Here is a 27700-nt window from a genome sequence, read left to right on the forward strand (position 1 = left end):
CGCGTGCTTCAAAGGCTGAAGCCGGGCTTGTCCTGTAGTGTGGGGAGAGGGAATGGGGGGGGGGGGGTCCAAAGTCTTCTGAGGAAAATCAATACATTTGGACGAGGCCTATGGCATTCCCTATCCCCAAGAATATTCCTGAGTTCAGTCCGTGCATAGTAGTGCAAAGATGATGAGTGTGTCAGTTATCTCAGAAACGCCTCGCGCTCACGCCCACACAGTCAAACAGTTCATTGTTCATTATTCATTGTCCCAAACGGCCTGTTAGTAGTTGAGGAGGCGCTCCCTTTCTGTTCCAGCGTAGCGGCTGTTAGCAGCTAACACCTTGGCTTTGTTCACTGAAGGACCTGTGGAAACAAATCACCACATTTTACATTTCATTCAAAATGAAGTATAGTAAGTCTTTATATTTTAAACGCACACTTTATCTTTAATTTGATCAGCACCACGTCACTATTATTTATTTATATGTACAATTTTAGCAAGTTTTTATATTGTCCTGTTCCTGTAAGCCAGTACAACGAAATTTCGTTTTAATAGTACACTCTGTGTCTTGTTGAAATGACAATAAAGTATGTCTAAGTCTCTATTTTTATACCCTTTTTTTAAATGTCAATGTGTGGATTACTGACCGATATAACTGAGCAGTACAGGGAGGAAGATTAGGCCGTGCGTCGCCCCTAGCAACACGATGGCCAAGTACATCCTGAAGTAGAAGACCTGGAAGATCTGTGACTTTGAAAGAGCAGGATTATGATTCCTCCAAACTTTGTTAATGTGATCCCACTGAAGACCTGCAAAAAGGAAACATATCATTTAATGTCACACCATGTGATGATGACCGAAATCAGTAATAATACAGAGATCCAACATTATATACAGCTAACCCTTATGTAAAAAATAAAATAAAAAAAATGTTCAGTTACAACAGATGCTGTATATAAAGAAGGTTTTCCTCAGAACACATGGAGGATATCCACTCTACTAGCGTGCAGGAATCCTTTTACATCCACATTCACACTTATTAAATGTTGAAAAAGCTTCCTCTCATGGGTTTTAAGAGTCAAAGTGAGACTTACCGAGCTGCCCATGTGAGCCAGCGCCTCCTCGGCCCGCTCCACTCTGTTCTTCTTCACACTGATGGAGAACGCTCGCACAATATGACTGCAGAACTCCACCGAGATCCCACAGCACTGCAACAGAGGACAGGAAACAACTCAGCATTGAACAACAGAAAGAAGTGAATATTCTTAAATGTGTATGAATGGGTTAACAGTAAGAGAAAAAAAAGCCTTCTGATGTTATGACAGCATCTTGTTTGCCAACATAAGTGGTGATATCTAGGGGCGCGGGGACATTACTAGAACAAGTTCCCTCAGGGTGAACCGAGGGGTCAGAGGAGCAGACAGATCGTCAGCAGTTTAAAGGAGCAGTCTGTGAAGACCACCATTCAAAACGCAGCCATGCACCAGCTGTCACTCTTACACTGATCAGCTAGTCTTCTAATACAGTGGTTCCCAAATGGGGGTACGCGGACCCCTAGGGGTACGTTGGAGTACTGCAGGGGGTACGTGAGATTTATTTTATGTTAATGAAAAAAAAAAACATAATTAATGCATTCACGCAAACTACTAATAGTAGATTAACTACTTTATTCAAAAGTTTACACTAATTCTGGATAATAAAATGGGAAAAATAAACGGGGTGCTCTCTTTTCCTCTCCCTCTCCTGACAGCATGTCAGTCTCGTGCAGCTCGCTGAACCTGTAATAAGTGACCCGACAGTAAAGAATAAATATATTTATAACTAGTTTAGCTAGTTCCAGAGTAGATAAACTAGGTAAGTGTGTTAGGTCTAACTCTAAGTCTATTTTGCTCGGCTCAACGATCCGTCACAGCTGGGGAGCTGTGATCATGCAGAGCTGCATGTTCTCCGTCAGCAGCAGCTGATCTGATCTCTGATCTCTCTCTCGAGTCCGGTTATACTTCACTCGCATTTATGTCCAAATCTATCAGATCTAGCTAGTTCTAGTTAATGATATGACTGCCTGCTTTTCAAAAGGACCTAAACAATAAGCGTTGCTTGACAACGGCGTGTGGCCCCAAAGTATAGCGCAGCATTATGCATATATGTTTATATGAGGGGTCAAAATCCCATGCTCATAAAATGCTCATATTTTTTTTTCTCTTCATTCCCATAGCCCCAAAATAAATAAATATACAAATTTTAGGAAAAGTAACGAAGTTTGAGCAGTGTGGGTTTTATATTAATAGAGTTACACATATTTCAAAACACGAAGTGTAATAACTGCAGTTAGCCTCCCTGTAAGAATGACAAAGATCCTCAGTGAAGCACAAGCCCATGTTTCTCACTACATTGTAAATACAACTTATTAAAAAGATCAGTTCAATGCAACTAATGTCGTCTTAGTGTTATTGCATGAAGTTAAAATTGGTTGGCCATGAATTTTGTGATGGATTGTAAACATTTGAAATGTAGCATTTAAGTGTTTCTCAGTTACAAGGCTGTTTTAATAAATCAGACACTGATGATGCAGCGCTGTACTGTACCTCTTTATATAGGCTTTGTTTCCCTAACAAATAGTTTTTGCGCTGATCAGGGGGTACTTGGCTGAATCTTTTTTCAAAGGGGGCACATTATTGAAAAGAGTTTGAGAACCACTGTTCTAATACACAGATATAACAATATGCCAAGCGTGGTGATTGGTGGTTTATATATCAGTCATGATTGTGAAAAAGCAGTTACCTTTTACTTATGGGGAGTTAAGAAAGCTACAATCTTTAAATATATATTACTTAATATACATTGGAGTTGTATTATTAAAAACGGATTAATCTTGCCTTTACAGATTTCATAATGAACTTCTTTTAATGAAATATGTTTTAATAAAACTGAAATTGTCTAATGCCCTAAAGTGCATACAAGACTATAATAATAAAGCTAATTTAAGTTTATTAGCTAAATATAATTAACATAACGGTAACATTAACCTTTTTTTTCACATTCCAATAATTAGTTTTGGTAGCAATGCTAAAATATGTTAGTGATGCTGCCGTGTACCAGAGCAAACACGTACATTGACAAGTAAAATGGTGTTATACCTGACAGAAATAATGGATAAAACTACAAAAAGTCATTCTGTTTCAATGTACAAGTTGTAGTTCTTGATTCATTCAAAACAAATGCTGTATTGTGTTGTTATTGATATTATTCAGTTGTTGTGTAAGTGTGAATGTGAAGTGTTTCCAGTTGCTTCTCACCATGACCAGGTTCACCAGGGATATTGCGTTGAGGCTGATGCCCCACAGCCACATGACCCCGAACATGTTGACCAGGATCATGGCGATGGTGATGCAGACGATCACCGCCGACCACAGCTCGAAGCCCAGCAACACCGTGCTCACCACAAAGATGGACGCCAGCGACACGCTCAGGTTCAGAGCGGTGTCATACGCAATGGTGAGGTACTGCTCGTAAAACACGTAGAAGACGCTGCAAAAGAAGAAAATATCTTAGTGTACAGCGCCTTAAAGCAGGGGTTCCCAAACTTTTCAGCCCGCGACCCCCAAAATAACAGTGCCAGAGACTGGCGACCACCTGTCGACGAGGGGGGGGGGGGGTTGGTAGTGAATTAATTTCAGAAAAAAAGAAAAAGTTGAGAAACACTGCGCTAGTGGATTGTCAAAGAAAAAAATGTCTATGCTAACGTTATTATTAATAATAATAATTTTAAAAAAAATTATAAAATGTTTTACCGGTAATCAATTTTTTAATTTATTTTTCATTTTTATTTTGTGATCATCTCGCGACCCCCACTTTGGGAACCCCTCCCTCAAAGAACACTGACAACTGTTGCCTTTTGAAAAAACAGCATGTGGCAAGTCTGTAATAGCTATTGGAATCATTTTCTATTCCTATTGTTATGTTCATTGAATCAATTTTCCTGGCATTCATTGCAAAAGAGACTTTAAAGCCAACTAATTCTAACAATTTGATAGACAACAAAACAATAAACTAGTTTCTTGGAAAATCGGTTCAACCTCCATATCCGAAGTTCAGAAGGAAGATAAATTCAAGGTAAACATTGAGCTATATGGCCATTTATGTTTTCTTGCTGTTTGCTTATCTATGACCTACCTAACAACCGCCCCCCCCCCACTCAATTACCCTTGAACATTGACTTCAAAACAAGCAAACGTGCAGCTACAAGTATTTCATCATAGAAAACTTAAACATAAAAACCTAGAACAGTGGCTCAAACTGAAAAAAATATATATTGGTAAAAAAAAAAAAGTATTATTATAGAATTAATGCTATTATTTAACAGTAAAGGTGAGAGCACTACATCTAGTACAACAGGATTTACCTGTAGGCAAACACTTTGTGGTCCATGGCTTGACTGATGTTAGCAGCCAGTATTCGGGCCATTTTTAAAGCTTCTATGTAGTCTGGGGACTCCTTCAGGATGGTGTGGTACGTCATGAAGTAATTGGCCCCCACCCCGGTGTGGTCGGGGTACAGGTCCACTGCTGAGCCGTAGGCTGCATGGCCTCTGGAAGAGCATTGACACATTGTGAGAGATAGAAGAGGGGAACATTAGCAACCACACTGAAACTGTTATACTGTGTGGAAACCAAAGTTCATTTGAAAGTATCCAATGACTTGTCATGTGTTTTCAATAAAACAATTCCAATAAATGAATCCAGCTGAGCTATCAAATTACCCTTTTCCACACTTGATGTTTGGATTGTCTGACAGAAACATGGGCAGAAACTGCATGAAGTCCTTTCCTTCTGGCCTCTGCTTTCCGTCGGGAGTCATGGGCCGGCAGTGAACACACGAGGGGTTAACCACTGGAACACAACAAGCAGGAATATATTTATACATCTAACCAACGAGAATGGAGAATGTATAAATGTGTGTTGAGACAAAGGCATGAACTGAAAACAAAGTAGTAAACTACAGTTGCATGTTAAGGTTTGACACAAAAAATAAACAAAAACCACTTTGAATACTGAGTCTAAGAATCAGCAGTAAATGGGAATTATAGGTTATTATAGATGTCGGGTTGAATGCTGAAAAACTATAGCTGTTGTTACTTTGAGTATTTACTGCATTTTAATCTATATCCATATTTTACTTTGAATTACATGTGAAGTTACACGTAGAGTTTTAACAATACAGCATGTGTTTGTTTCTGCTATAATGCATTATCCTAACAAATATTTATTTTGCTGCATGTTATGGATGAAAAACGTTTAATAACTTGTACAAAAACGACACATCACGAGACAGTTTTTAGTCATGATGGCATTGAATAAAAATGTACCAGAGGCATTGCAGAAATCCCCGCTGGAGTTGTAGAATCGACAGCAGGTGGACTGCGGCTTCACCCAGTCGAAGTAATCATCGATCCAAGAGGACGGAGTGAAGGCAATGGTTGTGCTGGAAGCAAAAAGGAAAATTGAAGCTGAATAGAGCTTACAGGCTGACCTTCACCTGATCTGAGGTTCTGCTGCCTTGAAGACATTTAATGTGATTAAATCTTGTGAAACAGGTTCTCCAACATTTCCTCATTTTATCTTAAATAGCCTTTGCGTCTCGTGTCTTTGATGTAATAGCTCGGACTTACTAGTTGCTGATGAGCGAGGCGGAGTAGACCTGCTGGACGAGAGAGTCGTTTCTGCAGCCGACCCCCCCACACACGGCGTTCTGCCCCTCTCGACTGCTGTAGTTCAGGCCGTCCTCTACCACGAAGTACACCGGAGCTCCCGTGTGCAGATACATGCTGAGGTTCTTGAAGTAGTCCATCACATAAGAGTCCTATATGGAGAGATAGATAATGAGAATAAACCTCCACAGGTACAGGACTGCAAACCAAGACTTGTATTCATGTTGTATGGGGAAGACTGTGGTAACAATGTGTTGCTACTCTAGCTTTGTGGATGACTGACAGGACAGGAAACAGTTTACACACTTCAAAGTAAAACCATTCTACTTTATCCACGACATCTATAAAGAAAAAATAATTCAAGTAATGTGCCCGAGCAATCACTGAACATATTTCCGTCACACTTACGTCAGGCATGGAGAGCTTCTGGTCCAGTCCGAGCTCTACTTTATTCACCACAGCAACACTGAAGGAGAGCATTCCCACAAACACTGCCACCTAAAACAAAGAAACACATTTTATAAGCAACATCAAATCATCAAATAGATAATGACTCAAACTAAACAACAGTTACATGTTAGAATATTACAAAGTGTCACTGTGGTACTTACTATGATCGGGCGCAGCCACTCTTTGAGGATGAATGGAGCAAAGATTTTCTTGAAGAATCTGAAGAGGTAGCTGTCCGTCTTTGCTTGCTGTCCCTCCGGCAGCTTCACGCAGCAAAAAATGTCGAGTCGATTCGCCTTTTAACACAAAGACAGCACAGCGTTTTAATAAGTGCCACTAACTCCAACTAATTTAAAGGTTCAATAGTGTGTTGAATCAGTTTGGATGTGTCACTGATTAATGACAGTTCTACAGATAAGAAGAGTCATCAGATAAGTTAGCTACTGCAGAGAGAGGTATGATGCAAGAAATACATACATCTTTTAGTTAAGTAAAAGTAGCAATACTTAAATTGTAAAATAACTGCATTTTAATCATTATAAAAAAACCTGACTTAAAGGTGGGGTAGGTCATTTTGGAGAAACAAGCTCAAGTGCGCTAGAATTTGAAAATACACAGCTGGAACAAATCTGCCACTTCCTTACAGAGCCCCTCCTCCAACACACACGAACGCGCACATGACCAATGAGGGCACGAGATAAGTTTGTGCACAGATGGAAGGATGACAGGCAGGTAGGCCATCCAGTTATTTTAGCCGGGCCGGCTCAAATGATTGGTCGTGCTGCTTACAGTTCTACGGCTTCCACAGATGACATTTTTGTTATGTCAAAGCACTTCAGATATTCATTGCTATCAGGATGTTAAGAGCATTCCATGGAATATAACAACAAGTGTATCTAGAGCCGGTTTCTCAACTTACCTACCTCACCTTTAAGTAAAAGTACACTTTTATTGGCATCAAAATAAATGTATGAGTACCAAAAGTAAAAATACCTGTTATGCGTAAGGGCCTATGTGCAGAAATATATCTATGACATGTTGTTATGTTATTGATGTGTGTTCATCACAGCTTTTTAAGATTTAGCTAATCTTAAATTACTTTGTATACTGCCGCTGGTTATTATATAACTTAACCTATAATTATATGATATTTCATTAGCTATAAATACATTATTATTTTGTGTTAGCTAATAATCTAAATATATAAAGTAAATAATGACTAACATTTTCAAATAATTATAGTGGAGTAAAAAGGGCAATATTGGCTACTAAAATGCAGTGACGTGGAAGTTTAAAGTAGCATAAAACTCAGATAAGCTACCTCAAAATTGTAATAACATACTTAAATGTAAATGTACTATTAATTTCCACAACTGATGAAAACGTAGTCATACTACTAGGTGGTACTTTTCTGGGGAGAAAAAAGTTCCAATTTCTGATTGGCTGGGCGAACTGCAAACCACGCCCCGTAAAACTTGGGCCGCCATTGTATTTGCTGGCATTAGCATTATTAGCATTGTATATTAAATAAGAGCTGTTAATCAGCAGGAGACCCCTCTCTGGTAAACTTCCCACTCTGCACGTGTGACCCCTCCTCTAGAACCACTTCCTCCAGACTCACCTCCTGTCTCCTGGCGTCCAGGCCCAGCAAACTGACGAAGCAGCTGATCTGCAACAGGAAATCAATAAAAACAGCCAAGCCAGCAAACATGGAGAAAGTCCTCACTGCAGGCATGCTGGACAGGGCGCCTGCAGAAGAAGAAAGTCAACAGTTTAAATCAGCATGTGACTCAACAGGAAACGTGGCGCATATTACACTTTCAGTACTGCGTCACTATTTTCTTTCGATTTCCTGTTGCACATGATCATTTAGAATGCTTTTAATAAAAATGGTCTGTGTACTATAGAGTGTATTTAAAAGTATATTTTACCCAAGAAAAAGGCCACTGTCTCTGAGAAGGAGGAGAGGAGCATGCTGGGGGCTACGTCTCCAAGGATACGACCGATCTGCTGGTGGAGTTCCTCATGAGGCATCCGCTCATCCCTCTGTTTAGAAATACAAATCACTTTTAGAAGGTTCAACAGGTTCTATTGCCAACAAAAGGGTCATTTCAATATTTTTATTTTTTTTAAAGGTCCCCTATTATATTGTTTTTCATCAACATATCATAGGTCTCAGATATATTCAAAACATGTCTCTGAAGTGTTTGGCTCCAAACACCAAACAGATCATTGTAGCATTACCCATAATCCCCTCTGTTTCAGCCCTGTTTCAAAAGGGCTGATTCTCTGACTGTTACTTTAGATGAAAATAAGGAGCCCCTCCCCACGCCCCTCTAAGAGAGATTTGGTTAAAAAGAACACAATGGTGCTCTAGGAGGAGATTCAGGGGATAAGGGGGGGGGGGTTACCTTTGTTGATGATTGGCTAATGGTTACACAAGCCAAAACATCATTATGACATCATAAAGTGGCCAAGATCTGATCAGCTGAAGGTTCAAGGTTCTTTATTTGTCATACGAACATAGCTACAGAGTTATTTATGTAGCTGAAAATCTTAGGTCACAGGCTTCTCCAACGGTGCAACACAATAATACAGAAAAACAGACAAATATAGTGCAAGTAAATATTAAAAAGTAAATATGAGTAAAGCTAATCTTTTTTTTTTTTTTTTTGACATGTTTTATTATAAATGGATCAGGACAAAAAGTGAGCGAATCTTTTTTTCCTGAAACTTTCAGACTCTCTTTCCACAGAGGGGACACATGTTGATGTAGAAAATAGGTGACCTTTAAGGGGTTACATAAGATGAGCATAAGCAATACACTCTCTGTCACTGGGTCATTGTGTAACATTTGACTGGATTTGGGTGGGAGGTGGTTACCTGATATGTCTGCACTATAATAAAGATGTTGTCCACTCCAACAGCCAGCACCAGGAAAGGAATGACCTCGATCACAATGAGGGTGAGGGGGATGCCGAAATAGCTGAAGAGCCCCAGTGAGGAGGACACAGAGCTGAGCACAATCAGGATCCCCGAGATACCCAGAGAAATCTTAGAGTCCACCTGAGCAGGGGGAAAGATGGAGGATTAGGTTATGTTCTTCTCTCTAGCTGCTCCCTTTTAGGTTAGAGTAGCAGGAAGTCGTCAAACGCGTTTGACTAGTTCTGTTCAATCAAAGTTCTTGCGTCACAAAAGCACGACATATGTTTTACGACTGCGGTGATTCATTGGAATAGGTGTGAGATTGGGCGCTTACCATCACTCTCCTAATGCTCTGGATGTGCCCCAGGGCCAGGGAGATGTAGATGAACATACTGGCATAGCTGACTACTATGGTGCTGATGTCACTGTTGCTTTCTCTGTTTATCTCGTCTTCAATACTCCTCTCAGCACTGAAGGCTATGGTGAGGTTGGGATTTTTAAAGTTCTTCATGAGATCGATGAACCTGAAAAGCACACATACAATAATTACATTGAGTAAATGCGTTGCAAGGAACAACATTAACACGGGAAGACATTTTTTTTTTTTTTATGAGTTTTATAAGTAGTTGTCTCACTCTTTCTCCCATGCCCGAGCTTTGCCCGTCCTCACTGTGTCATTCAGGTAGTTGTTGAGGGGGAAGGTGATCACGAGAGCAGTGGCGTTGTTGTAGTTGGTTTCTGTTATGCAGGAAAAAAGACATTCATTGTAACGTCACTTTAAAAATCCTCAGTTGTCAACCAAATGTGTAAAGTGTATTGAAGTGGCAGTTAAAGTTAAGCATTCCTTTTGGTAACGAGACAACAACAGCCCAGATACAATAGAAATAACAAATAAAGGTTTTTGGCAGCTCTCATGATAGTTAGAGGAAGTGGAAATTATATTTGTTCTTGATTACATTTATTGCAAACATCTTGCATGTCTGCTGCAGAAACTCCTTAGAATGTATTATAGGGCTTATTATAAATACTAAGGTGACAGCAATAACATTTGGGCTGCAAATAATGGCAATGGCAACACTGCACCATTTGCAAAGAGCCCAATATCAAGTGTTACGGATAACATTTTGGATTCACACCAAGAAATTTAGTGACACAACGTGCACAGATTTCTTTTTTCTTAGTGCAATATAACCATCTACTGAGAAGTTGTAAAATGGCTTCCGTTTTCCGCCCTCTAACAGTGTTAGTCTAGCTCACCATCGTAACCCCCAAGGGCCAGCCAAGGGAAGATGGGCCCACCGTAGGTTCCTAAACACGGGTCGTGGAGGAGAGTGGTGTCGTTGAGGGATGCTGGTGCACTGAGGAGGAAAAGAGGAACAGAGTTAATAGACTGGAACATGTGCCGTTACCTCATCTTATTTTTGTGCATTTAAGACAGATAAGGAACAGCAGTGTGACAAAGAATGAGGAAGTCTGATTGGACTATTTAAATAAAACACACAACGACAGTTCTTAGAAAATGCAGATGCAAGAGTCTGGAACATTGGTTTGTGAGCTGCAGGTGTTCAGCTTCAACAAAGAGGTTCAAAATAACCTTTCTACGAGATCAACGTTTCCTTAACTTCGACACATTTCTGCTGGAAAATAAGACTTATTTAAGACAAGTGCCAGCTTATCTGGAAAATATTGTGTGAACCAGCAAAAAATAAATCACCTGACACAGTAGAGGAAGTGGCTGTGAAAGTCAGCATAGACAAAGAAGTCGTCTCCTTTGAGGTGGTCCAGCACTTCATGGCTGTTCTGGAAGTAGTTGAGGACACTCAAGATGGTGCAGTTGTTATTGTACGGAGCCAGCGGAGCCAAGCAGATGTCCTTTAAAGTCACGTCTTGGCCCTCGTATGTGGCTACGATGTCTTCTATCTGGAGCTGCAGATCCAGCACCTGGAAAAAAGAAAGAAGTCAAAAAAAGAGGATTAAATAAACCGCAGTTTCAGAAGTGCAGCTGCTCTTCTCATGCAAAGTAACTATAACCTGGCGACAGGAACAAAGCTTCTTTATACAAAAACACAGCGGTTTGAATAAACAAATATAGCTAATTTCCTCTTTTTAAATAATTTCTCACACAAACCAACCTGGTGCAGGATGTCTTTACGCAGGATGGCTCCGAATGGGACATCAGATCCTCCAAAGTATGGAGAGTAGAGAAAAGGGTCGACGATTGGAGTGGTTATGATGAGCTGCGCTGTTCGGAAAAAGGGTCCGAAGTGGCTGTCGAAGTAGTCCTTCTCCTGCCGGGCCTGGCTGCTCGGAGACGACCACAGCTCCACGGGGTCTGTGGTGATGCGCATGTAGATCAGGCCCCCAGAAGAGGCCACCACTAGTATCAGGCTCCCCACAATGACCACAGAGGGGTACCGCACGCAGAAGGAGCCCCAGGAGGTGAAGAGGGTCCGCAGAGAGTTCTCGAAGCGTTCACCCAAGGTTTCACAGCATGATGCATTTACTAAGAGGAGAGGAGACAGAGAAATGTCTTATTTAAAGAGGCCCTACTTTGCTTGTTAGGGTTTCCCCCCCCCCCCCCCCCCTGTCTGAAATGCCTCCATTGGACTCCTTTGTGTACTTCTGTAACATAGATCACTATGTAACACTTGCCCTTCTATTGGCTAGCAGTCCAACACATTGTACATGATAGGTTAAGGGGCGGGTCATCTCTAAGCAGTTGATCAATCACAACAGAGCCAGCCAGTTAACCAATCAGAGCAGACTTGGTTTCAGACAGAGGGTGAAAAGAGGTGCTGCAGCACAGGCAGTATGAGAACAATAAAGACCAGTTTGAATATTAAAGCAGAGTTGAGGAATAAAATACAAATATGAACCTGGAAATTAGCATAATAGAGCCCCTTTAATAATGTGATTACATGCATTACACCTAAAGAGGAATAAAATAAGGGCACAATAATCAGAAAGAATAGAAAACTGTTCACTTGTTTGAAGCATCACAATACCTTGTTCAGGATTGTCCCCGTTGAGAGACAAAGGGTTATTGCTGTCCAATATGGGGCCGTATTCAGAAAGGACAGTTCTTTTCCTGCATGAATAAAAAAAACATAAGCCAATTTGATACAAGCTTCTAAAGCAAGCATTCAAAACAATATGTTCTTTTCACAGTGGATAAGGGTTTGCAGGTATGACACATGAATCTGAAAGCCAAAACAAAACAATGTCCTTTACCGGTAACACCAGGCTCCTATTACAGCTCCAATAAAGATAAGCAGGAAGGCCATGTATGAGATCCACATGATGACGGTCATAGCGTCCATACCAAGGATCAGCCAGGGAGGGGGGAGGGGGGGAGGAACAGGTCTGGGCCCACAAGCGTTTGTGCAGTCCTGACAGGAGCAGGGGCCCGACCCGTCATCCAGGCCCTCTGTGCAGGCGAACGTCTTGTTGGTCATGGGAGTATAAGCGGACACAGGGGCGTCTAGAGCCAAAAACAATCGTAGAAAAAGCATCAGGTAAACATCTTTTTTAACTTGCTGAAAAGAAACAGTCGGTGTATTTTTTTCTACAGCGGGATCATGAACTATAAAAGAAACACACATGAATGACTTACCTGTGAATATTGGGAGGATAGGAAAGGGAGTCTGTCCATTGTTGATATCAAACATATACTGGATCCAGTTGGTAGCATTGCAGTCCTTTGCGTCCTTCCCACACAGCAGTGATAAGGCCTTCACGTTGCTGGATGGTGCCTGGACGTCCTTACAGGCATTGTACATGGCTGGAAAAGTTCAATTTGATCATTTTAGGGCGAGGCTCAAGATTTTCCAAAGGTTAAATGCAGTGATGCAAACACAGGTATGGTGAAAAAAGAGAGAACTATTCGAAGCAGGAAAAAAACAGCGTAATATACCATCTGACAAAGGCCTGTGCTATAATGCTTCAATTAACTGGCTGTTCTTTATAATATACTCAGATCAATAGGAGACAGAGATGTTAAGTTATAAATCAAGGGTTTTTATTATTATTTACAGCAGTGGTGGGGAACCTTTTTCCTTTCAATTTTTACAACATCCTCCGAGGGCCGTACAAATTATTGAACTCAACCTCTGCTTAAAAAAAATAAAATCACAGCCAATTAATTTGGCCTTTCTTTCATGCTGTGCAAAGAAACAGCAACCTCTTAATCCAGATATCTTGCCATGACTCGCGCATGCATGCATGTGCACGGTGTGGCATGATCACCAAAACAGAAAGATATGGACACAAGGTGTGCAAATGTATTTAGTATCCATGTGAACATGATTTAAGTGGGGGGGACCTAACCTCCTCTAGGGGGGTCCGGGGGCATGCTCCCCTGGGAAGATTTTTTTTAAAATATTGAAGTTAAAAGCATCAATCTGGTGCACTTTCAGAGCAACATGAGGAGATCTATGGATACATCTCTCAACACCCATTTGAAACAGAACTGGAAGCAGATTCTTCTTTTTGGATATTTTACAAATCACTCCCCTTTCAAACTCTATTCTTGTTATTTTTAACAACGTTTTTGTTACTGTCATATAGTATTTTATACCTGTTTTTCATTTCGTCTCATTAATAACCATAATGATCATATCAAGGTGTGCCTTAACCTCACTGAGCTGAGGTTATTTGAGCCTCTCAGGAGAGAGCTCTCTTCCACCTGGTTGTAGAAAAGCTCTTTAAATTCGTTCAAGGAACCTGTCCTTGGCCAGGAAAAACAGGCACTCGCTTGTTTAATTATTTTGCGATATAGATTTCTTCTTCTTTTTTGAAGTGAAAAGTTGTCCGTCAGTCGGACGGACTAACGGACGGACTAACGGACTGACGGACCCCCCCCCCCCCCAAACGAAAACTCTTCGGTTCTCCACGAATTACACAAGTCACCTAAAGCAGCGTGGAGGCGCCGAAAAGCGACTAATTTGCATCACTGTAAATGGTTCATTCCCTATTTTATTTGACCAAAATGACTCATTACAACGGTTAGTCCCCTACTGTATTAGGTTACCATGACTGCATGTTTGAGTAGGGAACTGGAAAAAGTACACTCAGCAGATGTGACATGAAATAATGAAGGTGAAGTTGCTTTTCATATCTACTTCAACATTTGGCTGTGAACTCACAATTAGCAAATGTCTGTCCAATGTAGTACTGCACTTCCACCACGTTGCTTTTTTCGATCTTGGTGGCGTTCATGAACTGACTCTGGTGAGGGCTGCATGTCAGCTCACAGAAGAGGTTCATCAGGTTGAAGAAACAGGCGGGACAACTGCACAAAGACAAAGTGAGTGTGAGAGGAAGAAGGGAACCACATGAAGAAAAGGAGTGTGTGCAGGACATTAAGAATAATAAAATAGTTTCATGGCAAAAACAAGGCAATACAGTATGCAGTGAAGTAATTAAAGATTACAAAGATAAGAAAATATGCCAACCTAATCAAATCATATTCATTTGGCCTGGGAGCCAGTCTGTCTTAAACACATTATTTGAAACATGGAAAGCAAAGTCTTGCATGTTCGAATAACCGTATATGACATTTAAGCTGCACATGCTGTCAAAAGAGCAGATTACTCTTTGTTTTCAGGAAGGGAATGATACTGCCCTTCCAAGAAAGTCATGTGCATCATTAGTTAATGTTATAAGCACAGCGCATACCGAGACAGGAACTGAAGGGGCAGCTGGAGACTTCCTTTGAGAGTGTTCAGCTGGTTCATATCACAGCAGAGGCTTCGGTTGTCATAGTCATATCCAGGACAAAGCTCCTGTGAGTAAACACAAAAAGGAATGAGGTCACTTTGATGCACTTGAGCATCGTTTTTACACAGTGCAAAATAATGTCACACAAGAGCACTTTGAACATCACTTGTGATCAATAACAGCATAATGACACTGTATTTACCGTGAGAAGTTCGTAACCCTCGTGCTGCAGTGGTTTGGGAGGACCGGTGTAGTTGCAGTTGTATTTCTTTCCGGGCACCTTTTCGGACTCCCCGCACTCGCCATACCACACACAGTGCTGGGCCTCAACCTGGCAGGAAGACAACAAAAGAAACAGTGATGATTTGTGAAGTGTTAGAGCAAAAACATATTAGTCTATTCGCATCCAATCAATATTCTTCTTTTTTTTTCCAGAGTCTGTTAAATATGATGTCGTTTTTAATGATAGGAGCCTGCTTCTATTCGTATCTATTAAGGACAAGTACAAGGTCATGCCAACAAATGAAAACAGAGAGTCCAAACAGACCAATAGTTCCTCAAAAATGCCACAAAAGGCCATGTGACATGCGACATGGTTTTGGATGCTAAAAAGGACAACTCTGATCTCATGTTGAAGCTCTACCTATTTACCTCGAGGTTTTATATATATATGTATAACCACAGAAAACCTCTAGGCATGCCTCATTTCCTTTGTTTCTAATATCTCGTGCTTTGAATGTCTGGAAATAGTAATTTCACTTCTGCAAAAATGTTTCAAGCAAATAAAGATAACTGCAACATAACAGCCGCTGCCTACAACGAAAAGTTCAATATGAGCACTTGAAAAATTTCCTTTGAATATATGGTAGAAAAAATACAATAACATAGAATTACAAGTAAATGTATAAAACAATATAGCTTTTGCAGTCAAAGTTGTCCGTTGTGTGTTTATTCAGCATGTGGGCTCTCACGTGTTCTTTGTTGGGAGGGGAAGTTAATTCACTTACTCTACAAACTTTTTTATGAGTAAGCACAGTCTTACCCACCGTCCTACTGCTTCTTGTGAGAATAGTTCAAGGACAGCTTTCGTGTGTCATTATTGCTTCAGCTAGTGTTTCAAAAAGATGCAGAGTAAGCCAGTACAATAATAACATTTTGTCCAAAGTCAACTTGCTTAGGACTAATTGTAAGAAAGGTGGATTTATTGGGCAAGGATCAGAAACTGCAATATTTGTTTAAAGTGGTTTGTATACATAACAGAAATATTATGTACCACCCCCTACCCAACCCAACTAAAGGAACTAGCACACACACCTTTTAAAGAAATCCCTTTCTGCTTATCTGCAGTCTCCCAACAGTCAATAGTTTTACAATAGTCGTACCACATCATACTTCTTTAACCAGGAGGTTGCAGACATTTGCACTGAAACAGCAATGATCAATCAGATTCTGATGTATTGTTTTAGCACAGTTTCGAAGTGGTTATGCTTTGTAGTGGGCTGACCAAATTACCACATGAATAGGAATGCTAACAATGCAAGGGAGACACTATTGATGAGTGAGTATCTACATCTGATTCAATCAAATCAGAGGAATAGATCCGTTCCTGTCTCGTTTGTTGTGAAATAACATCTTTGTTCTAAATCGACTTGATATATAATTGATGGTGTCTGTGTAAAAAAAGATTACTCATCATTAAACTACATCAGAGCATCTGGAACAGTGGACTTTGTTTATTACACCTTTATATCAATAATCTGTTTTAAATGTTTCCTGTCTTTCCTTTTGTAATGTCCATGTACTACTTGCTCATTTAGCCTTGTATGTATTCTTACTCTCTTAGTAATTAATATTACCCTTGAACACTGCTGCTCAAACAAACAAACACTCAAGTTTCCTATGTCTTGTCACTATGATTACATTATCTGAACTCCAATTTATTGCATAACAAAGATATTACATATCCAAACATGGATATTTAAATGTATGTAGCTAGCTGCACCTAGCATTCAAGCCACCTAAGGTCTACATGCTGAATGACTTGTTTTGTGAGGTATTAACATTAACATATTTGGGTAATTACAACATTAACCGTCATGAACACACTAACCTAAGCTTTGTTTGAATAGTTATGCAAATTAGGGGGTATTTTAAATCTGTTAAGGCATGATGGTGAGCAGGAAACTTATTTCGACACCGGCTCAGTCAAAGATACAACCTGTACCCTTCTGTGAGACATGTCAAATCGAACATGTTATGTGATCATTGTGTCGTGTTGTGTAGTTTGCAACTAGCAATGTTGGTAGCCATTATGTTGTGTTTACTGTTAAGCCAATGAGCGACTAACGCTATTTTTGCACTGGGATAAAAGCAAGAGTAGAAATCTTAAATAGCTAAACGTCCTAGTTTCGTTAGCCGCCTCAGATAAACAACAGCGTAGCAACGACCGAGCTGAGTCATGTTTTTAGTCACAAGAAATCGGGCGTTAGGTTTCACTTACCCATCGAAAATGTCCCTCCAACAAGAGAATAATGAAGAAAAGCAAAGATAAAGGGCTTCTCCCTGGTAGGACTCCCATCCCTCTTACTGAGACGACCGATTCGAAGTGACAGTCCGCATGAAGTTTCGCATTCTTGTTGATGTTTCTTCTACGTCGGATTATTTGCTCGGGGCGGAGACAAACTGTTGCCTCAGTGCTGCCACCTAGCGATGCCTAGTACGCACTACAACTGTTCATTTATTTGTATTTAATTTATTTAAATTGTTATTACACATTTATTTTATTCAATTTTATTTTATTTTATTTATTTTATTTCACAATATTGTATTTTATTGTATTATCATTTACTTGGGTGTAGTATGTAACAAGTACAGCATGTTTGAACACTGCAGGAGAAACCACAAAGTACGGACATGGTTTATGAAGATAACAAATTGGATATCTAAAGTATTTCCAATCAGAAAAAATATAAATACAAATTACATAATTCTCAAAATGTCAAGACCAATTAGTAATACAAAGATTATTAGAAGTGTACAATTGATATTAAAGTTTACATTTTGAGATACACTAAAATCATACTTTGTCATTGAACGAACAATTGTTGAAGACAATGCTTACATGCAAACTTCAATGTACACAAATTAAAACAAATGACTCAATTAGGGATCTTCATCCTGAAGTAGTATTGCCTTTGCCTTAAAGGTATGCATGATAGACTTTTCTTTAATTAAATAAGGCAGTTTATGTCAATGCATGAATGAACATTACAGAGTACTTCCATGTAAAACAAAAGTAACAACAATCTTTTTTTGCATTTAAGAAAGAAAGACAAATTATTATCATTGTTAATTAAATTATTGATAATAATAATACAAAAAAAACCATGATATCCAAATCTTAATATGAAATAAAAAAATACATAAAACAACAAGTTTGATATGCGCTCTTTTTACTGTGAATTTCCCCCCTCACTTTAATTTGTGCTTATTTAATCAAACATAATAGATGTTGTTAACCCTTAGATGCATAAGGGGGTCTTTTTTGACCCGGTGAGGTGGTTTTTTTGAAGTATCTTTGTAGTTACATTTTTTTTAAATTTCATATTCCAGCTATTCCTCAAAAAACATGTTTTGGATATCATGCCATTCAAATTTCAAATTTAAATGTTATACATTTTAAGAAATTGTAGTTTTTGTATTACTACCCCAAGCTTCCATAAGTGGGTCTTTTTGGACCCGGTGAGGTAGTTTTCTTGAAGTATTTTTGTAATTACATTTTTTTATCATTTCATATTCCAGCTATTCCTCAAAAAACATGTTTTGGATATCATGCCATTCACATTTTAAATTTACATTTTAAGAAATTGTAGTTTTTGTATTACTACCCCAAGCTTCCATACATGTAAGTGGGTCAAAAATGACCTGCATGCATTTTCTAAGGAATCCTCTGGGAACCTTTGGTTCTTATCACCCGTGGCTGTCAGGAATACATTCACTGTAGACCACACAGACTAGATCACAAGTGACACCTGTCAGGAAGATTACTTTACACAGCAAGATCTGATACCTGTCAGTATAATAATAATAATACATTATATTTTTATAGGGCTTTTCAAGGACTCAAAATCACTTTACAATATAAGGGAAGGTTAGGGTGGGGGGTATAGGACTATCAAACAAGTCACTCGTGCATCTAAGGGTTAAGAAATATTTAGGATTTGAAACCAAATCAAACATCGCTAAAACTGGCAAAACTAAAATATAAACTTAAAAAGCCAATTTCTAACCCCGTACTCGATTTTATCATCTTTAACTCTAAAGTTAAAACATTTTTTTTCAGAAATCCTGAGCTCTTAACTCATTATAATAAATGAATCAAATTGATTAATCTACTAATTTCCACTCAGGTCAACATTTTAATTTATTGTAGTTTCTTCAGTCTTAAACACTGCAGGCATTACCATATTTGAGGAGAATAAACAACATCAATGCAAACACCACCTTCAATCTGTTTATTGGAAAAAGATGCTTATTATCTGCCAAGAGTGTTTCATCAAATTGCTACTTGAAGTTCTGCAGGAATCAAGATAAAAATACTAAGTAGATAAATCAATGGGATCACAAGTCCCTCTTCCTGTATCACACCCTATACTTTTTAAAGCTATGGGAAAAGAAAACAGACAAATGGTATTTCCATAGAAAAAAGATTTATTCATGTTCACCTTTGAATGATATGATCACAATTCAGGAATAAGTGCATATTCATGTATGATGTGACAACCCTGTGTATAAATTATAGGTGACTATTTTGGGGTATATTACAGTATAATCTCTGTTTTCTGTACATGTACCTGTGTAAAATCTGCAAAAGTAGGCTTTCATGTTGCTACAATAATATTTTCCTTTAAAACTAGGAAGAATATTTGCAAATGTAATGCTCTTGCAAGACTAAAAGACTTAAAAGCTAAGAGCAAATTCATAGATATGGTGTCAACACCCGGCGTGAAACAACTGTATACACTTTTGTTAAAAAAAGAAATTCAAACAAATACAAGTCTCCAGGTAATAAAACAGATCCATCAGAACAAATATCTGTTTCTGACCAGACATGAAACTATTCATAGTCTGTAAAACAACTCACGTTTACAGGGAAACACTTCTAATCTAAAATTTAAACACATTACTGACATGACTAAGACAGTCCTAACAGCATTTTTCAAACAAGTGGACAAATATAACATACACAAAGTACAACTATTGATATGCATTTAAACAGAGGTGGTTTTATTTCCTTTACTTTTTACTGTAGCTTCCCAAGTAAAACATTTTACAAGCACACACACTAAAGTGCGATACTGATAAAAAGCTCAGATTTTCACTTTTTGGGTTCACATAAATATGGCCCATGCCACAGAGGTCCTGCTAATTTCCAACAGCTACTGTAAACACAGATGTGTAAATACAACAATAGCAATTGCTATTTACCGTTACATTCTTTTTATAGTTTGTGTGATATCACGCAGTCTTTTGTTTCCATCTAAATGAGGAAGCAACCCATTTTAAGTTCATACAGAACTGTCTTAGACCATAAAAGTAACATATTTAAACTTTTCACCAGTTTCCCATTTAAACTGACTATACATTCTGTACATTGCAACATTTTGTTTCCTCGTTGACTCATCCCTCAGGATGAGTATCGTCAGGCCTCCGAGGTCCCCAACAGTCCAGCCAGCATTTTACTCTTAAAACCCTTTAATCGTCTTACCGTCGCCCCAGAGAAACGCTCTAAGCCTTCACTTCAGTGTCAAGTGAGCGCACCACTGTGTCCCTTGCGTATACAACCAATGTTTCTGCAACACATGTACCTTAGGTTTTTTTGGGGTTGAGCTGCCAGTTGCTGTTGTTTGCAATAGAGCTTCTGCCTCCACTGACACATTAGGATCACTTGCAGCATTTGGTGCATAACATTCCAACGCGATTTTTACTTTCTGACAGGGGTTACAACAGATGAACGAAGCGCTTTTTTTCCAGCAACTCTCAGGTTAACTGAGTCCTGTACGAGTGCCATTTTCATCAAGAAAAAGTCCTTTGTAGTAAGAACAACTCTTTGAAACGAGAGGGGCTTTGTGTGGCTGCATGCAAACAACACGGAAAGCTCAGCCAAGTGTCACTTAACATAAATGATAATTGATGGTACCACTTAGCTATGTTTTCCCATCCAAGACATTAATGCCTTTCCTTAATGGAACAGGAAACTTATTGTCTGTATCCAATAAGACCTCAGTCTGGGCCCAGATACTCTGCATTCTCCGCCGCTGGGATGTGTCCGTTGGCGTGGGTCTTGAAGGCGGGAGTGAAATCGTATTGATAATCCGGGTTGTCCATGCTATTCTGTGGCTGGTATTTCTGAACGCTGTGGACCGTGCCATTCGAGTGGAGTGGTTGGGTGGCTTGGAGCGGGATTTCGTTCAGATACTCGGGTCCAGTTGCCTCGTTTTTAAAGCAGTTCAGGTAATCTGACTCTGTGTCGTCTGAGGAGATGGTGGGCAGCATGGTGCGAGGAGGACCCGGGTGCTGGTAGATGGGATTCATCACATCAGAGACTCCGTTCTGGTTCATGTATTCTGTAAGAAAGTCAGTGACATTAGCAACAACACTTGATAGGTTCTCATTAAGTGTACACACAGCTTATATAGAAAATAGCAGGTCATTTATTAAATGAACAGAACATAATGGTGGTATGTTTCAGACCATTAACTGCAAGTCATTAAATCACTGTGGATCATTGTTAAACCAAAAAGTTTGCAGATTGATTTCCAAACTTTCAGACAGAAACTGTCAAAACATTTATATAATGTATTCTGTGTAATATATGGGCATGACTTTTAAAACAAGTGAATGCCTATTAAGACACATTATGGGAAATGCAGCATCATGTGATTGTTAAGCTTCATTATTACAAGGGCTATAACTATTAAATAGGTATGTCTATGCCTCTTGTCTGCATTTTGAAGAATCTCTTAGAAATATGGCTCTTGCAATTGAAGGGCAATACTAAAAACATTTAAGTACCAGGTTTACAAAATACTTTAAACATGCTATAGGCAACCAGCTTATCACAGTGAGAAGTATATTTGCTTTACTTATATGAGGGTACAATACATTTTTGAGAAGCATAGGTTCTGAAAAGTCAAAAAATGGTTCATTCAAGGAAGTTTAGTGCTGTCGAAAAGCATTGCATTTATGAGCTATGTTTAACCAAGAAGTACATTCTGATGACATCAAAAGAACAATGAGAATTGCAAAGCTTGTGTGTACTAAAAGGTTGCTGACTAATGCCAGTGCTCTCAACGAGACAAAAAAACAACCTGTATGGAATTTAGAAAAATATAAATAAGGTGGTACTGTTGCTAATATATAGATGATAATATATGTTGTTATGGTCAAGAGTACAGCCTTAATTCTGCCACTATTCATTTCATCCCTCAACTGCATCCACCAATACTAAAGAAGTTTTCGGTGCAATAAGTACAGCACCTTGTCCACTAGATGGCCCACTTTCTCACTGAGATTCACTTTACATACATCAAATAGTGATGCCACTGAAGCGTTTTGAAGTTAGAGGATACTTGCCTGGAGATGGTAGGAAGGCATCATCTAAAAGTTTGTCTGTGGGGTCAGGAATATATCGGAGGACCATGCTGCCATCTCTGCTCGGGAATCCATTCTACAACAAACGAAGGACATTTTTAGGGCTGTGGTGCATAAAACTCAAAAAGGAAATAATACAAAGAGGAAATGAATTTGCTCTGAGTACAAAATGATTGATTTCGTCTTACCAATATGCCATTTCTGCCGTGGCACGTTCCAATGCTACTGTTGAGGCTCTGTAAATGAACATAGACATGAATTAATATCTCATGATGACACCACTTTAAATGCAGAGCAAGACATTTTTTTTAATACATCCATCACACATTTTAATAAGCCTCTGTGCACCATAAAGTAGACTCTAAGTGAAGAAAGGTTTACCATTTAAATGGACAGGCATTATCAGCTCAATGCATACTTCAAAGATAGTGCTCATTTTAAATTAGGCAAATATTTACTTTCGGTCACTGTGGTTTATTTTCAAGCCTCCCAGGGGACGTTTACTTCCCTTTGAAAAGTGATAATAATGTGTTTTTATGGTACCAGAGAAACCACAGCTGTCATCTCTGTACAAGCTGATGAGGATGGAAATAAACGTCCGTCAAGCCGATTCATATTCATTCAGGCAATCTCACCAGCTTTGTTGTGTCTGTCATATCCTCCAGTGAAAGGACCGTGAATGGTGTTAAAACCATGGAAACCGGGCGAATACAGAGAACAAAGTGACAGCTGTGGCGATGCAATTACTTTCAACAAGAAAAGGAAATTAAACACGCCGAAGGAGCAACCATCTGTAAAAAAACTTGACCACAGTGGGCCATGCCCCTACTGTGATATTACAAAAGCAGGCCTCGGCTGAGCTTTTATTGGACGCAGATTTTTTTTAAAGGTGCCTGCAAAGGTAATCACACTTTAAAGTTTGTATCGGCTAACCAGGCTGTTAGTGCGGGCAATGTTCCCAGGTGTGAGAGCCAGACCTACGCATGGCCTTCACTGAACCTGAGGTAGAAGAGTTCTCCTTTTCAGTTCTCATCAATCAAAGGGCAGCAGGGACGAAATGTGAGAGAGGGGAAGATGATGAGGATGAGTGGGTAGGGGTCAGGAAGTGGAGAAATAGTCCCTCTGGTCACAGTTAAACAGAATATGAGCAGGGTTCAAGTCAGGTACGACTACCTGCTTGAATTCCACTTAAGGTCAATCAGTTTGACTGTTGCTGTTCGATCACCTGGATTCAGTTTAACTGTCAGTGTTATGTTTCATGTGAAAGCTAATTACTTCCAACAAGCTGAAAAAATGACTGAGTTTATTTCCACTACGTCTCTCAGTGTAATGATTTATGCAGAAACCCCATTTCCCAAAACACTGCTAAAATAGCACAATTAAAATGTCAAACAGTTGACTGCATGTCGGTGCACTCCTGGTGCATGTGGTGCAATTTCTTAAATCAAAAATTATTGCTGCTGTTTTTCTGAGAAATGTAATCATTCCCCCGTAGCATCTGGCAAGCTACTCTTCTTACACTGTTTCGAAAAAAGGTCAATGTGAGTGACTTAATGTGTGTGTATGTAAAGGTATCTGTGCATCATTACATTTACTTTTTTTTTACAGTTAACTCTGTATTGACTGAAAACTTACTCAGGACAATATTGTGATAATATTCTGGATCTCCAATATATGTAAAACCATTATATGAATAGAAGTAAATGTGGTGGATCAGGTAATACTGTAATAGCTTAATGCAACTAATTGTAGCTTAGTATTTTCAAATCTGTATATACATTGTATACAATGTATGTGTAAGCATTTCAGTAAAACTACTCCGCCTTTCACATACACATGCAGTAGTCAGTCTTCACGATGAGTGACTCAGAGGCCATTTGCGTAATAACTATTTTGCTAGCCAATACATGGTTGTTTGCCTAAAATACTTTTACCAACAAAAAAAACAACTCTTCTGGCCTGAAAGTGCATTAACATTTTTGAATTGGACCAGTGGTTTCAGCAGCTTTAGATTTGTAAGGTTTTTAGAGGCTTTATAAAGTGAGAAATGTCTAAATTATACCATTTGTTTTGCATTTAAAATACCCAACCACAAAGCAGAAAGGATTCATCTCTGAAAGATTTTTCTGATATATCAGCAGTGGCATTGAATAAATCCCATCTTAGTTTTGTTTGTGCCAGGATGCATCATTTTCTCAGCTATTGCCAACATCTGTGCCAAAGTTCAACTAATGACACCTGAGCCTGAGAGATAGATACACATAGACACACCTTTTCCACAACCTTTGATTGGGACTTTTTAATAGGAAGTAGCTTACTGTGGAGTGAAGCAGCGGGGTGATGGAGGTGCTCGGGCTGCTGAAGAAGCCATGTTGTGGCACCAAGTACTCGTCAGCGTCCACAGCGTCCTCCATGCCATCTCCGCTGATCAGGCTGCGGAACAATTTATTGTCTGAAGGACTCGGTAGGTGCATGCGATCATCGCCCTGGGATAGAAAATAACATGTAGCTAGTCAGCTTGGTGTACAATGGTTTTATCCAAAGACAAATAAACTGTGACTAAAGATGAGATGTGAAATCCTACCTGAATGACCAGATATCGAGAAGGATCCCGTGCCATTTTTGTAAACTCAGCTATAAGTTCCCGGAAACGTGGTCGGCTGTCAGCATCAATCATCCAACCTGTACACACACACATCAGCAAATATCCTCATTAGACAAGGAAATAATATAAAACTTACAGTTGACCTGTAGAATCAGATTCAAAAAGGTATACATCATGTGAATACACTATTAAAAACTGGTTTTAAACATAGCCCATTACACTTACATTTCACCATGATCATGTAGACGTCGATGGTACAGATTGGAGGTTGAGGAAGTCGCTCTCCTTTCTCCAGGACCCCGGCTATGTCACTGGCTGGAATCCCATCATACGGTTTGCTCCCAAATGTCATCAGCTCCCAAACTGTTACGCCTACAGAGAGGAGGACAGTTGGTATATGTCAGTCTGTTGAGCTGTCATTCACTTTGTATGGCTCCCAATAAAAGAGAGGAAATGAGAATGACAGGATGCAAGCTTCCCAAATATAACAAAGAATCAAAATCACTATGTTGACAAATTGGCTCTGCTTGCGGGAGTGGGAGTTAGCAGGATGCATATCTGTGTTGGAGGAACTGAGGAAGGGGGAAAAGGAGGAAAGGAAGCTTGTCACTTCTGCCAGGATCTGTTGATGCTTTCGCCATATTGAGCGGAAGGCATCATCAAAACCCTCGGGAGAAAGAAGATTTGGAGGCTGACCAATGCAAGAAAGCTGTTCAGTGTGTTGGCACCTGTGCTGCTGGTGCTGGAAGAAATAATAACGTGGGTTGTGGCAACAATCCCTTCTGTTGTGTTATTGTCCATTTGAGACTGCTGCTGTGTAGGTGTGTTACCTGCGTCCTAAAGCTCACAGATGCTATCAAGATGTTCTCAATTTCTGTCTTGAAATGTTGACGGATCCAAAAACAACATCCTAGCTTCAATACTGCCTTTGCTGTTTAAGCTCTTTATTTGGCAATGAATAAATATTCCTCCAGTGAGACTGTCACCAAAACTCAGGAGTATAGAAGCACAGCTGTTTTACATATCTGAAGTTTCACAACGATCCGAGCTCAGTCTGCATCGCAAGCAGTGTTAATGGCTCACTGGGTTGGAGGCAGAGCATGTGTTCTCCACGTAAAGACTCACCATAACTCCATACGTCACTCTGGTGTGTGTATGTTCGGTTCTGGATAGATTCAAGAGCCATCCATTTTATTGGTACCTGCAGAACAAAACAAAAGTGACGTTATATTTTTCATCTGCCACCTTCGAAAAAGGCTATAATAATATAAAAATGCCCCCCGAATGTGCCTTTGATTACATTTGGACAATAGACTTCACTGGATCATTAACATAGAATATATTTTCCTACAAAAAAAATGCTGTCTTTTAATGAATACAGCACGGTGCTGCATCAGATCATTTTTGCTGGCAAGATTAATGCCATCAATTCATCAGTAGAAGGAATTGTTGTTGAACTAAAATCAATCACTGTCTATAACACATACTACAAGTAACTACACTGTCACCTAGTGGTGGTGAATTGCAATAGTCTAACGTACAAAAATCCCCTTTTTATCTGGAAATGATAACATTTACCATAGACATAATAGATTTCAATTGTAGCAATGGATTTGATTAGTTTGTGTCACAAAATACAGCAAAATAATACAAATATTTGGGATGTATGATAATATTGTGAAACCATTACATTATTGGGCGCTACAGAATGTCTATAATGCAGGTCCCCCTGTATTTACAAGCTAACACACACTACATATTTTCTTTGTGGAAAATATTGCTTTCAGTCTCACAAAGAAACATCTATAAGAGAAGGAACATTTCTGTTGTCATGTCTCTTTTACAATAGCTACAATCTAGAGCAAAACTACAAATGTGGATGTATTACATGTTTTTGGAAATGATTATGGCAGACAGACACCGACCTTTCCCCCATCTGCATGGTACTCTTTCTCGTCTGCGTTGAGGAGTTTGGCCAGACCAAAGTCGGTGATCTTGACATGTTGAGGAGTCTTCACCAAAACATTTCTCGCTGCCAAGTCACGGTGTACTAAGCGGCGCTCCTCCAGGTAGTTCATACCCTTTAGTCAAACAAACGATAGAGTACAAGTTGTTCCATAAGCGCAGTTCTCTTTTTCAAAAGCTGTCTGATATGGCATGTAAACATTGCTTGATCCAAGATATAAAAGTGCTCTCTTGATTAACCTGTCATCATAAACAAATACATCATAGCAGTCAACAGTATTTCTTTCTAGCAGTTGCCAAAACAAAACTTGCCCTGCAAAAAAAACCACTTATTTAGTTTTTATCTGGTAGACATAGAGACGGGATAAACTGTTTTGTGTTTGCAAGTAAAGCTCAATGTAGCTTTTTAACAGACCCACCCCCTATGTAAGTTGATGCCTTTACAAGCTGTTCTCTCACCTTGGCTATCTGCACACACCAGTTGAGCAGGTACTGGGAGCCGATATTGTCCTTGTTCTCTCTGACATAGTCCAGCAGGCAGCCGTACGGCATCAGTTGAGTGACGAGCTGCACTGTGGAGGTCAGGCAGATGCCGAGCAGACGACACACGTGGGGGTGCTCCACACTGGCCATCACATAAGCCTCCTGTGGGGCACAGTTAGATCTTTTTTTCATTTAATGCATTATATAAA

General features: G+C 39.4%; 2 protein-coding genes across 2 annotated transcripts in view; both read right to left on the reverse strand.

Annotated features, from left to right (window-relative positions):
• Positions 1 to 8: 8 nt before the first annotated feature.
• Positions 9 to 17447, reverse strand: npc1 (Niemann-Pick disease, type C1). Its single transcript, XM_079649200.1, is given in 26 exon segments — positions 9 to 347; positions 633 to 749; positions 752 to 794; positions 1080 to 1193; positions 3282 to 3513; positions 4388 to 4573; positions 4745 to 4874; positions 5351 to 5466; positions 5654 to 5844; positions 6101 to 6190; positions 6304 to 6438; positions 7764 to 7891; positions 8074 to 8188; positions 9026 to 9208; positions 9402 to 9591; positions 9703 to 9805; positions 10325 to 10425; positions 10782 to 11008; positions 11200 to 11570; positions 12073 to 12155; positions 12299 to 12548; positions 12681 to 12848; positions 14212 to 14357; positions 14744 to 14850; positions 14988 to 15116; positions 17286 to 17447. Coding segments are annotated over 26 exon segments (3816 nt in total). The 5' UTR covers positions 17364 to 17447; the 3' UTR covers positions 9 to 264.
• Positions 17448 to 19477: 2030 nt separating this feature from the next.
• The window catches only part of egfra (epidermal growth factor receptor a (erythroblastic leukemia viral (v-erb-b) oncogene homolog, avian)), a 41146-nt gene continuing 32923 nt past the window's right edge, over positions 19478 to 27700 (reverse strand). The window contains exons 20-28 of the mRNA XM_079650208.1: positions 27468 to 27653; positions 26969 to 27124; positions 26169 to 26244; positions 25269 to 25415; positions 25023 to 25120; positions 24757 to 24924; positions 22627 to 22674; positions 22421 to 22514; positions 19478 to 21411 (exon numbers count right to left, since the gene is read on the reverse strand). Of these exons, the coding sequence (XP_079506334.1) occupies positions 21068 to 21411; positions 22421 to 22514; positions 22627 to 22674; positions 24757 to 24924; positions 25023 to 25120; positions 25269 to 25415; positions 26169 to 26244; positions 26969 to 27124; positions 27468 to 27653 (1317 nt within the window). The 3' untranslated portion in view covers positions 19478 to 21067. The remainder of the gene's footprint in view (positions 21412 to 22420; positions 22515 to 22626; positions 22675 to 24756; positions 24925 to 25022; positions 25121 to 25268; positions 25416 to 26168; positions 26245 to 26968; positions 27125 to 27467; positions 27654 to 27700) is intronic.

The sequence above is a fragment of the Notothenia rossii genome (assembly GCF_949606895.1).
Source record: "Notothenia rossii genome assembly, chromosome: 9".
Lineage (NCBI taxonomy): Eukaryota > Metazoa > Chordata > Actinopteri > Perciformes > Nototheniidae > Notothenia > Notothenia rossii.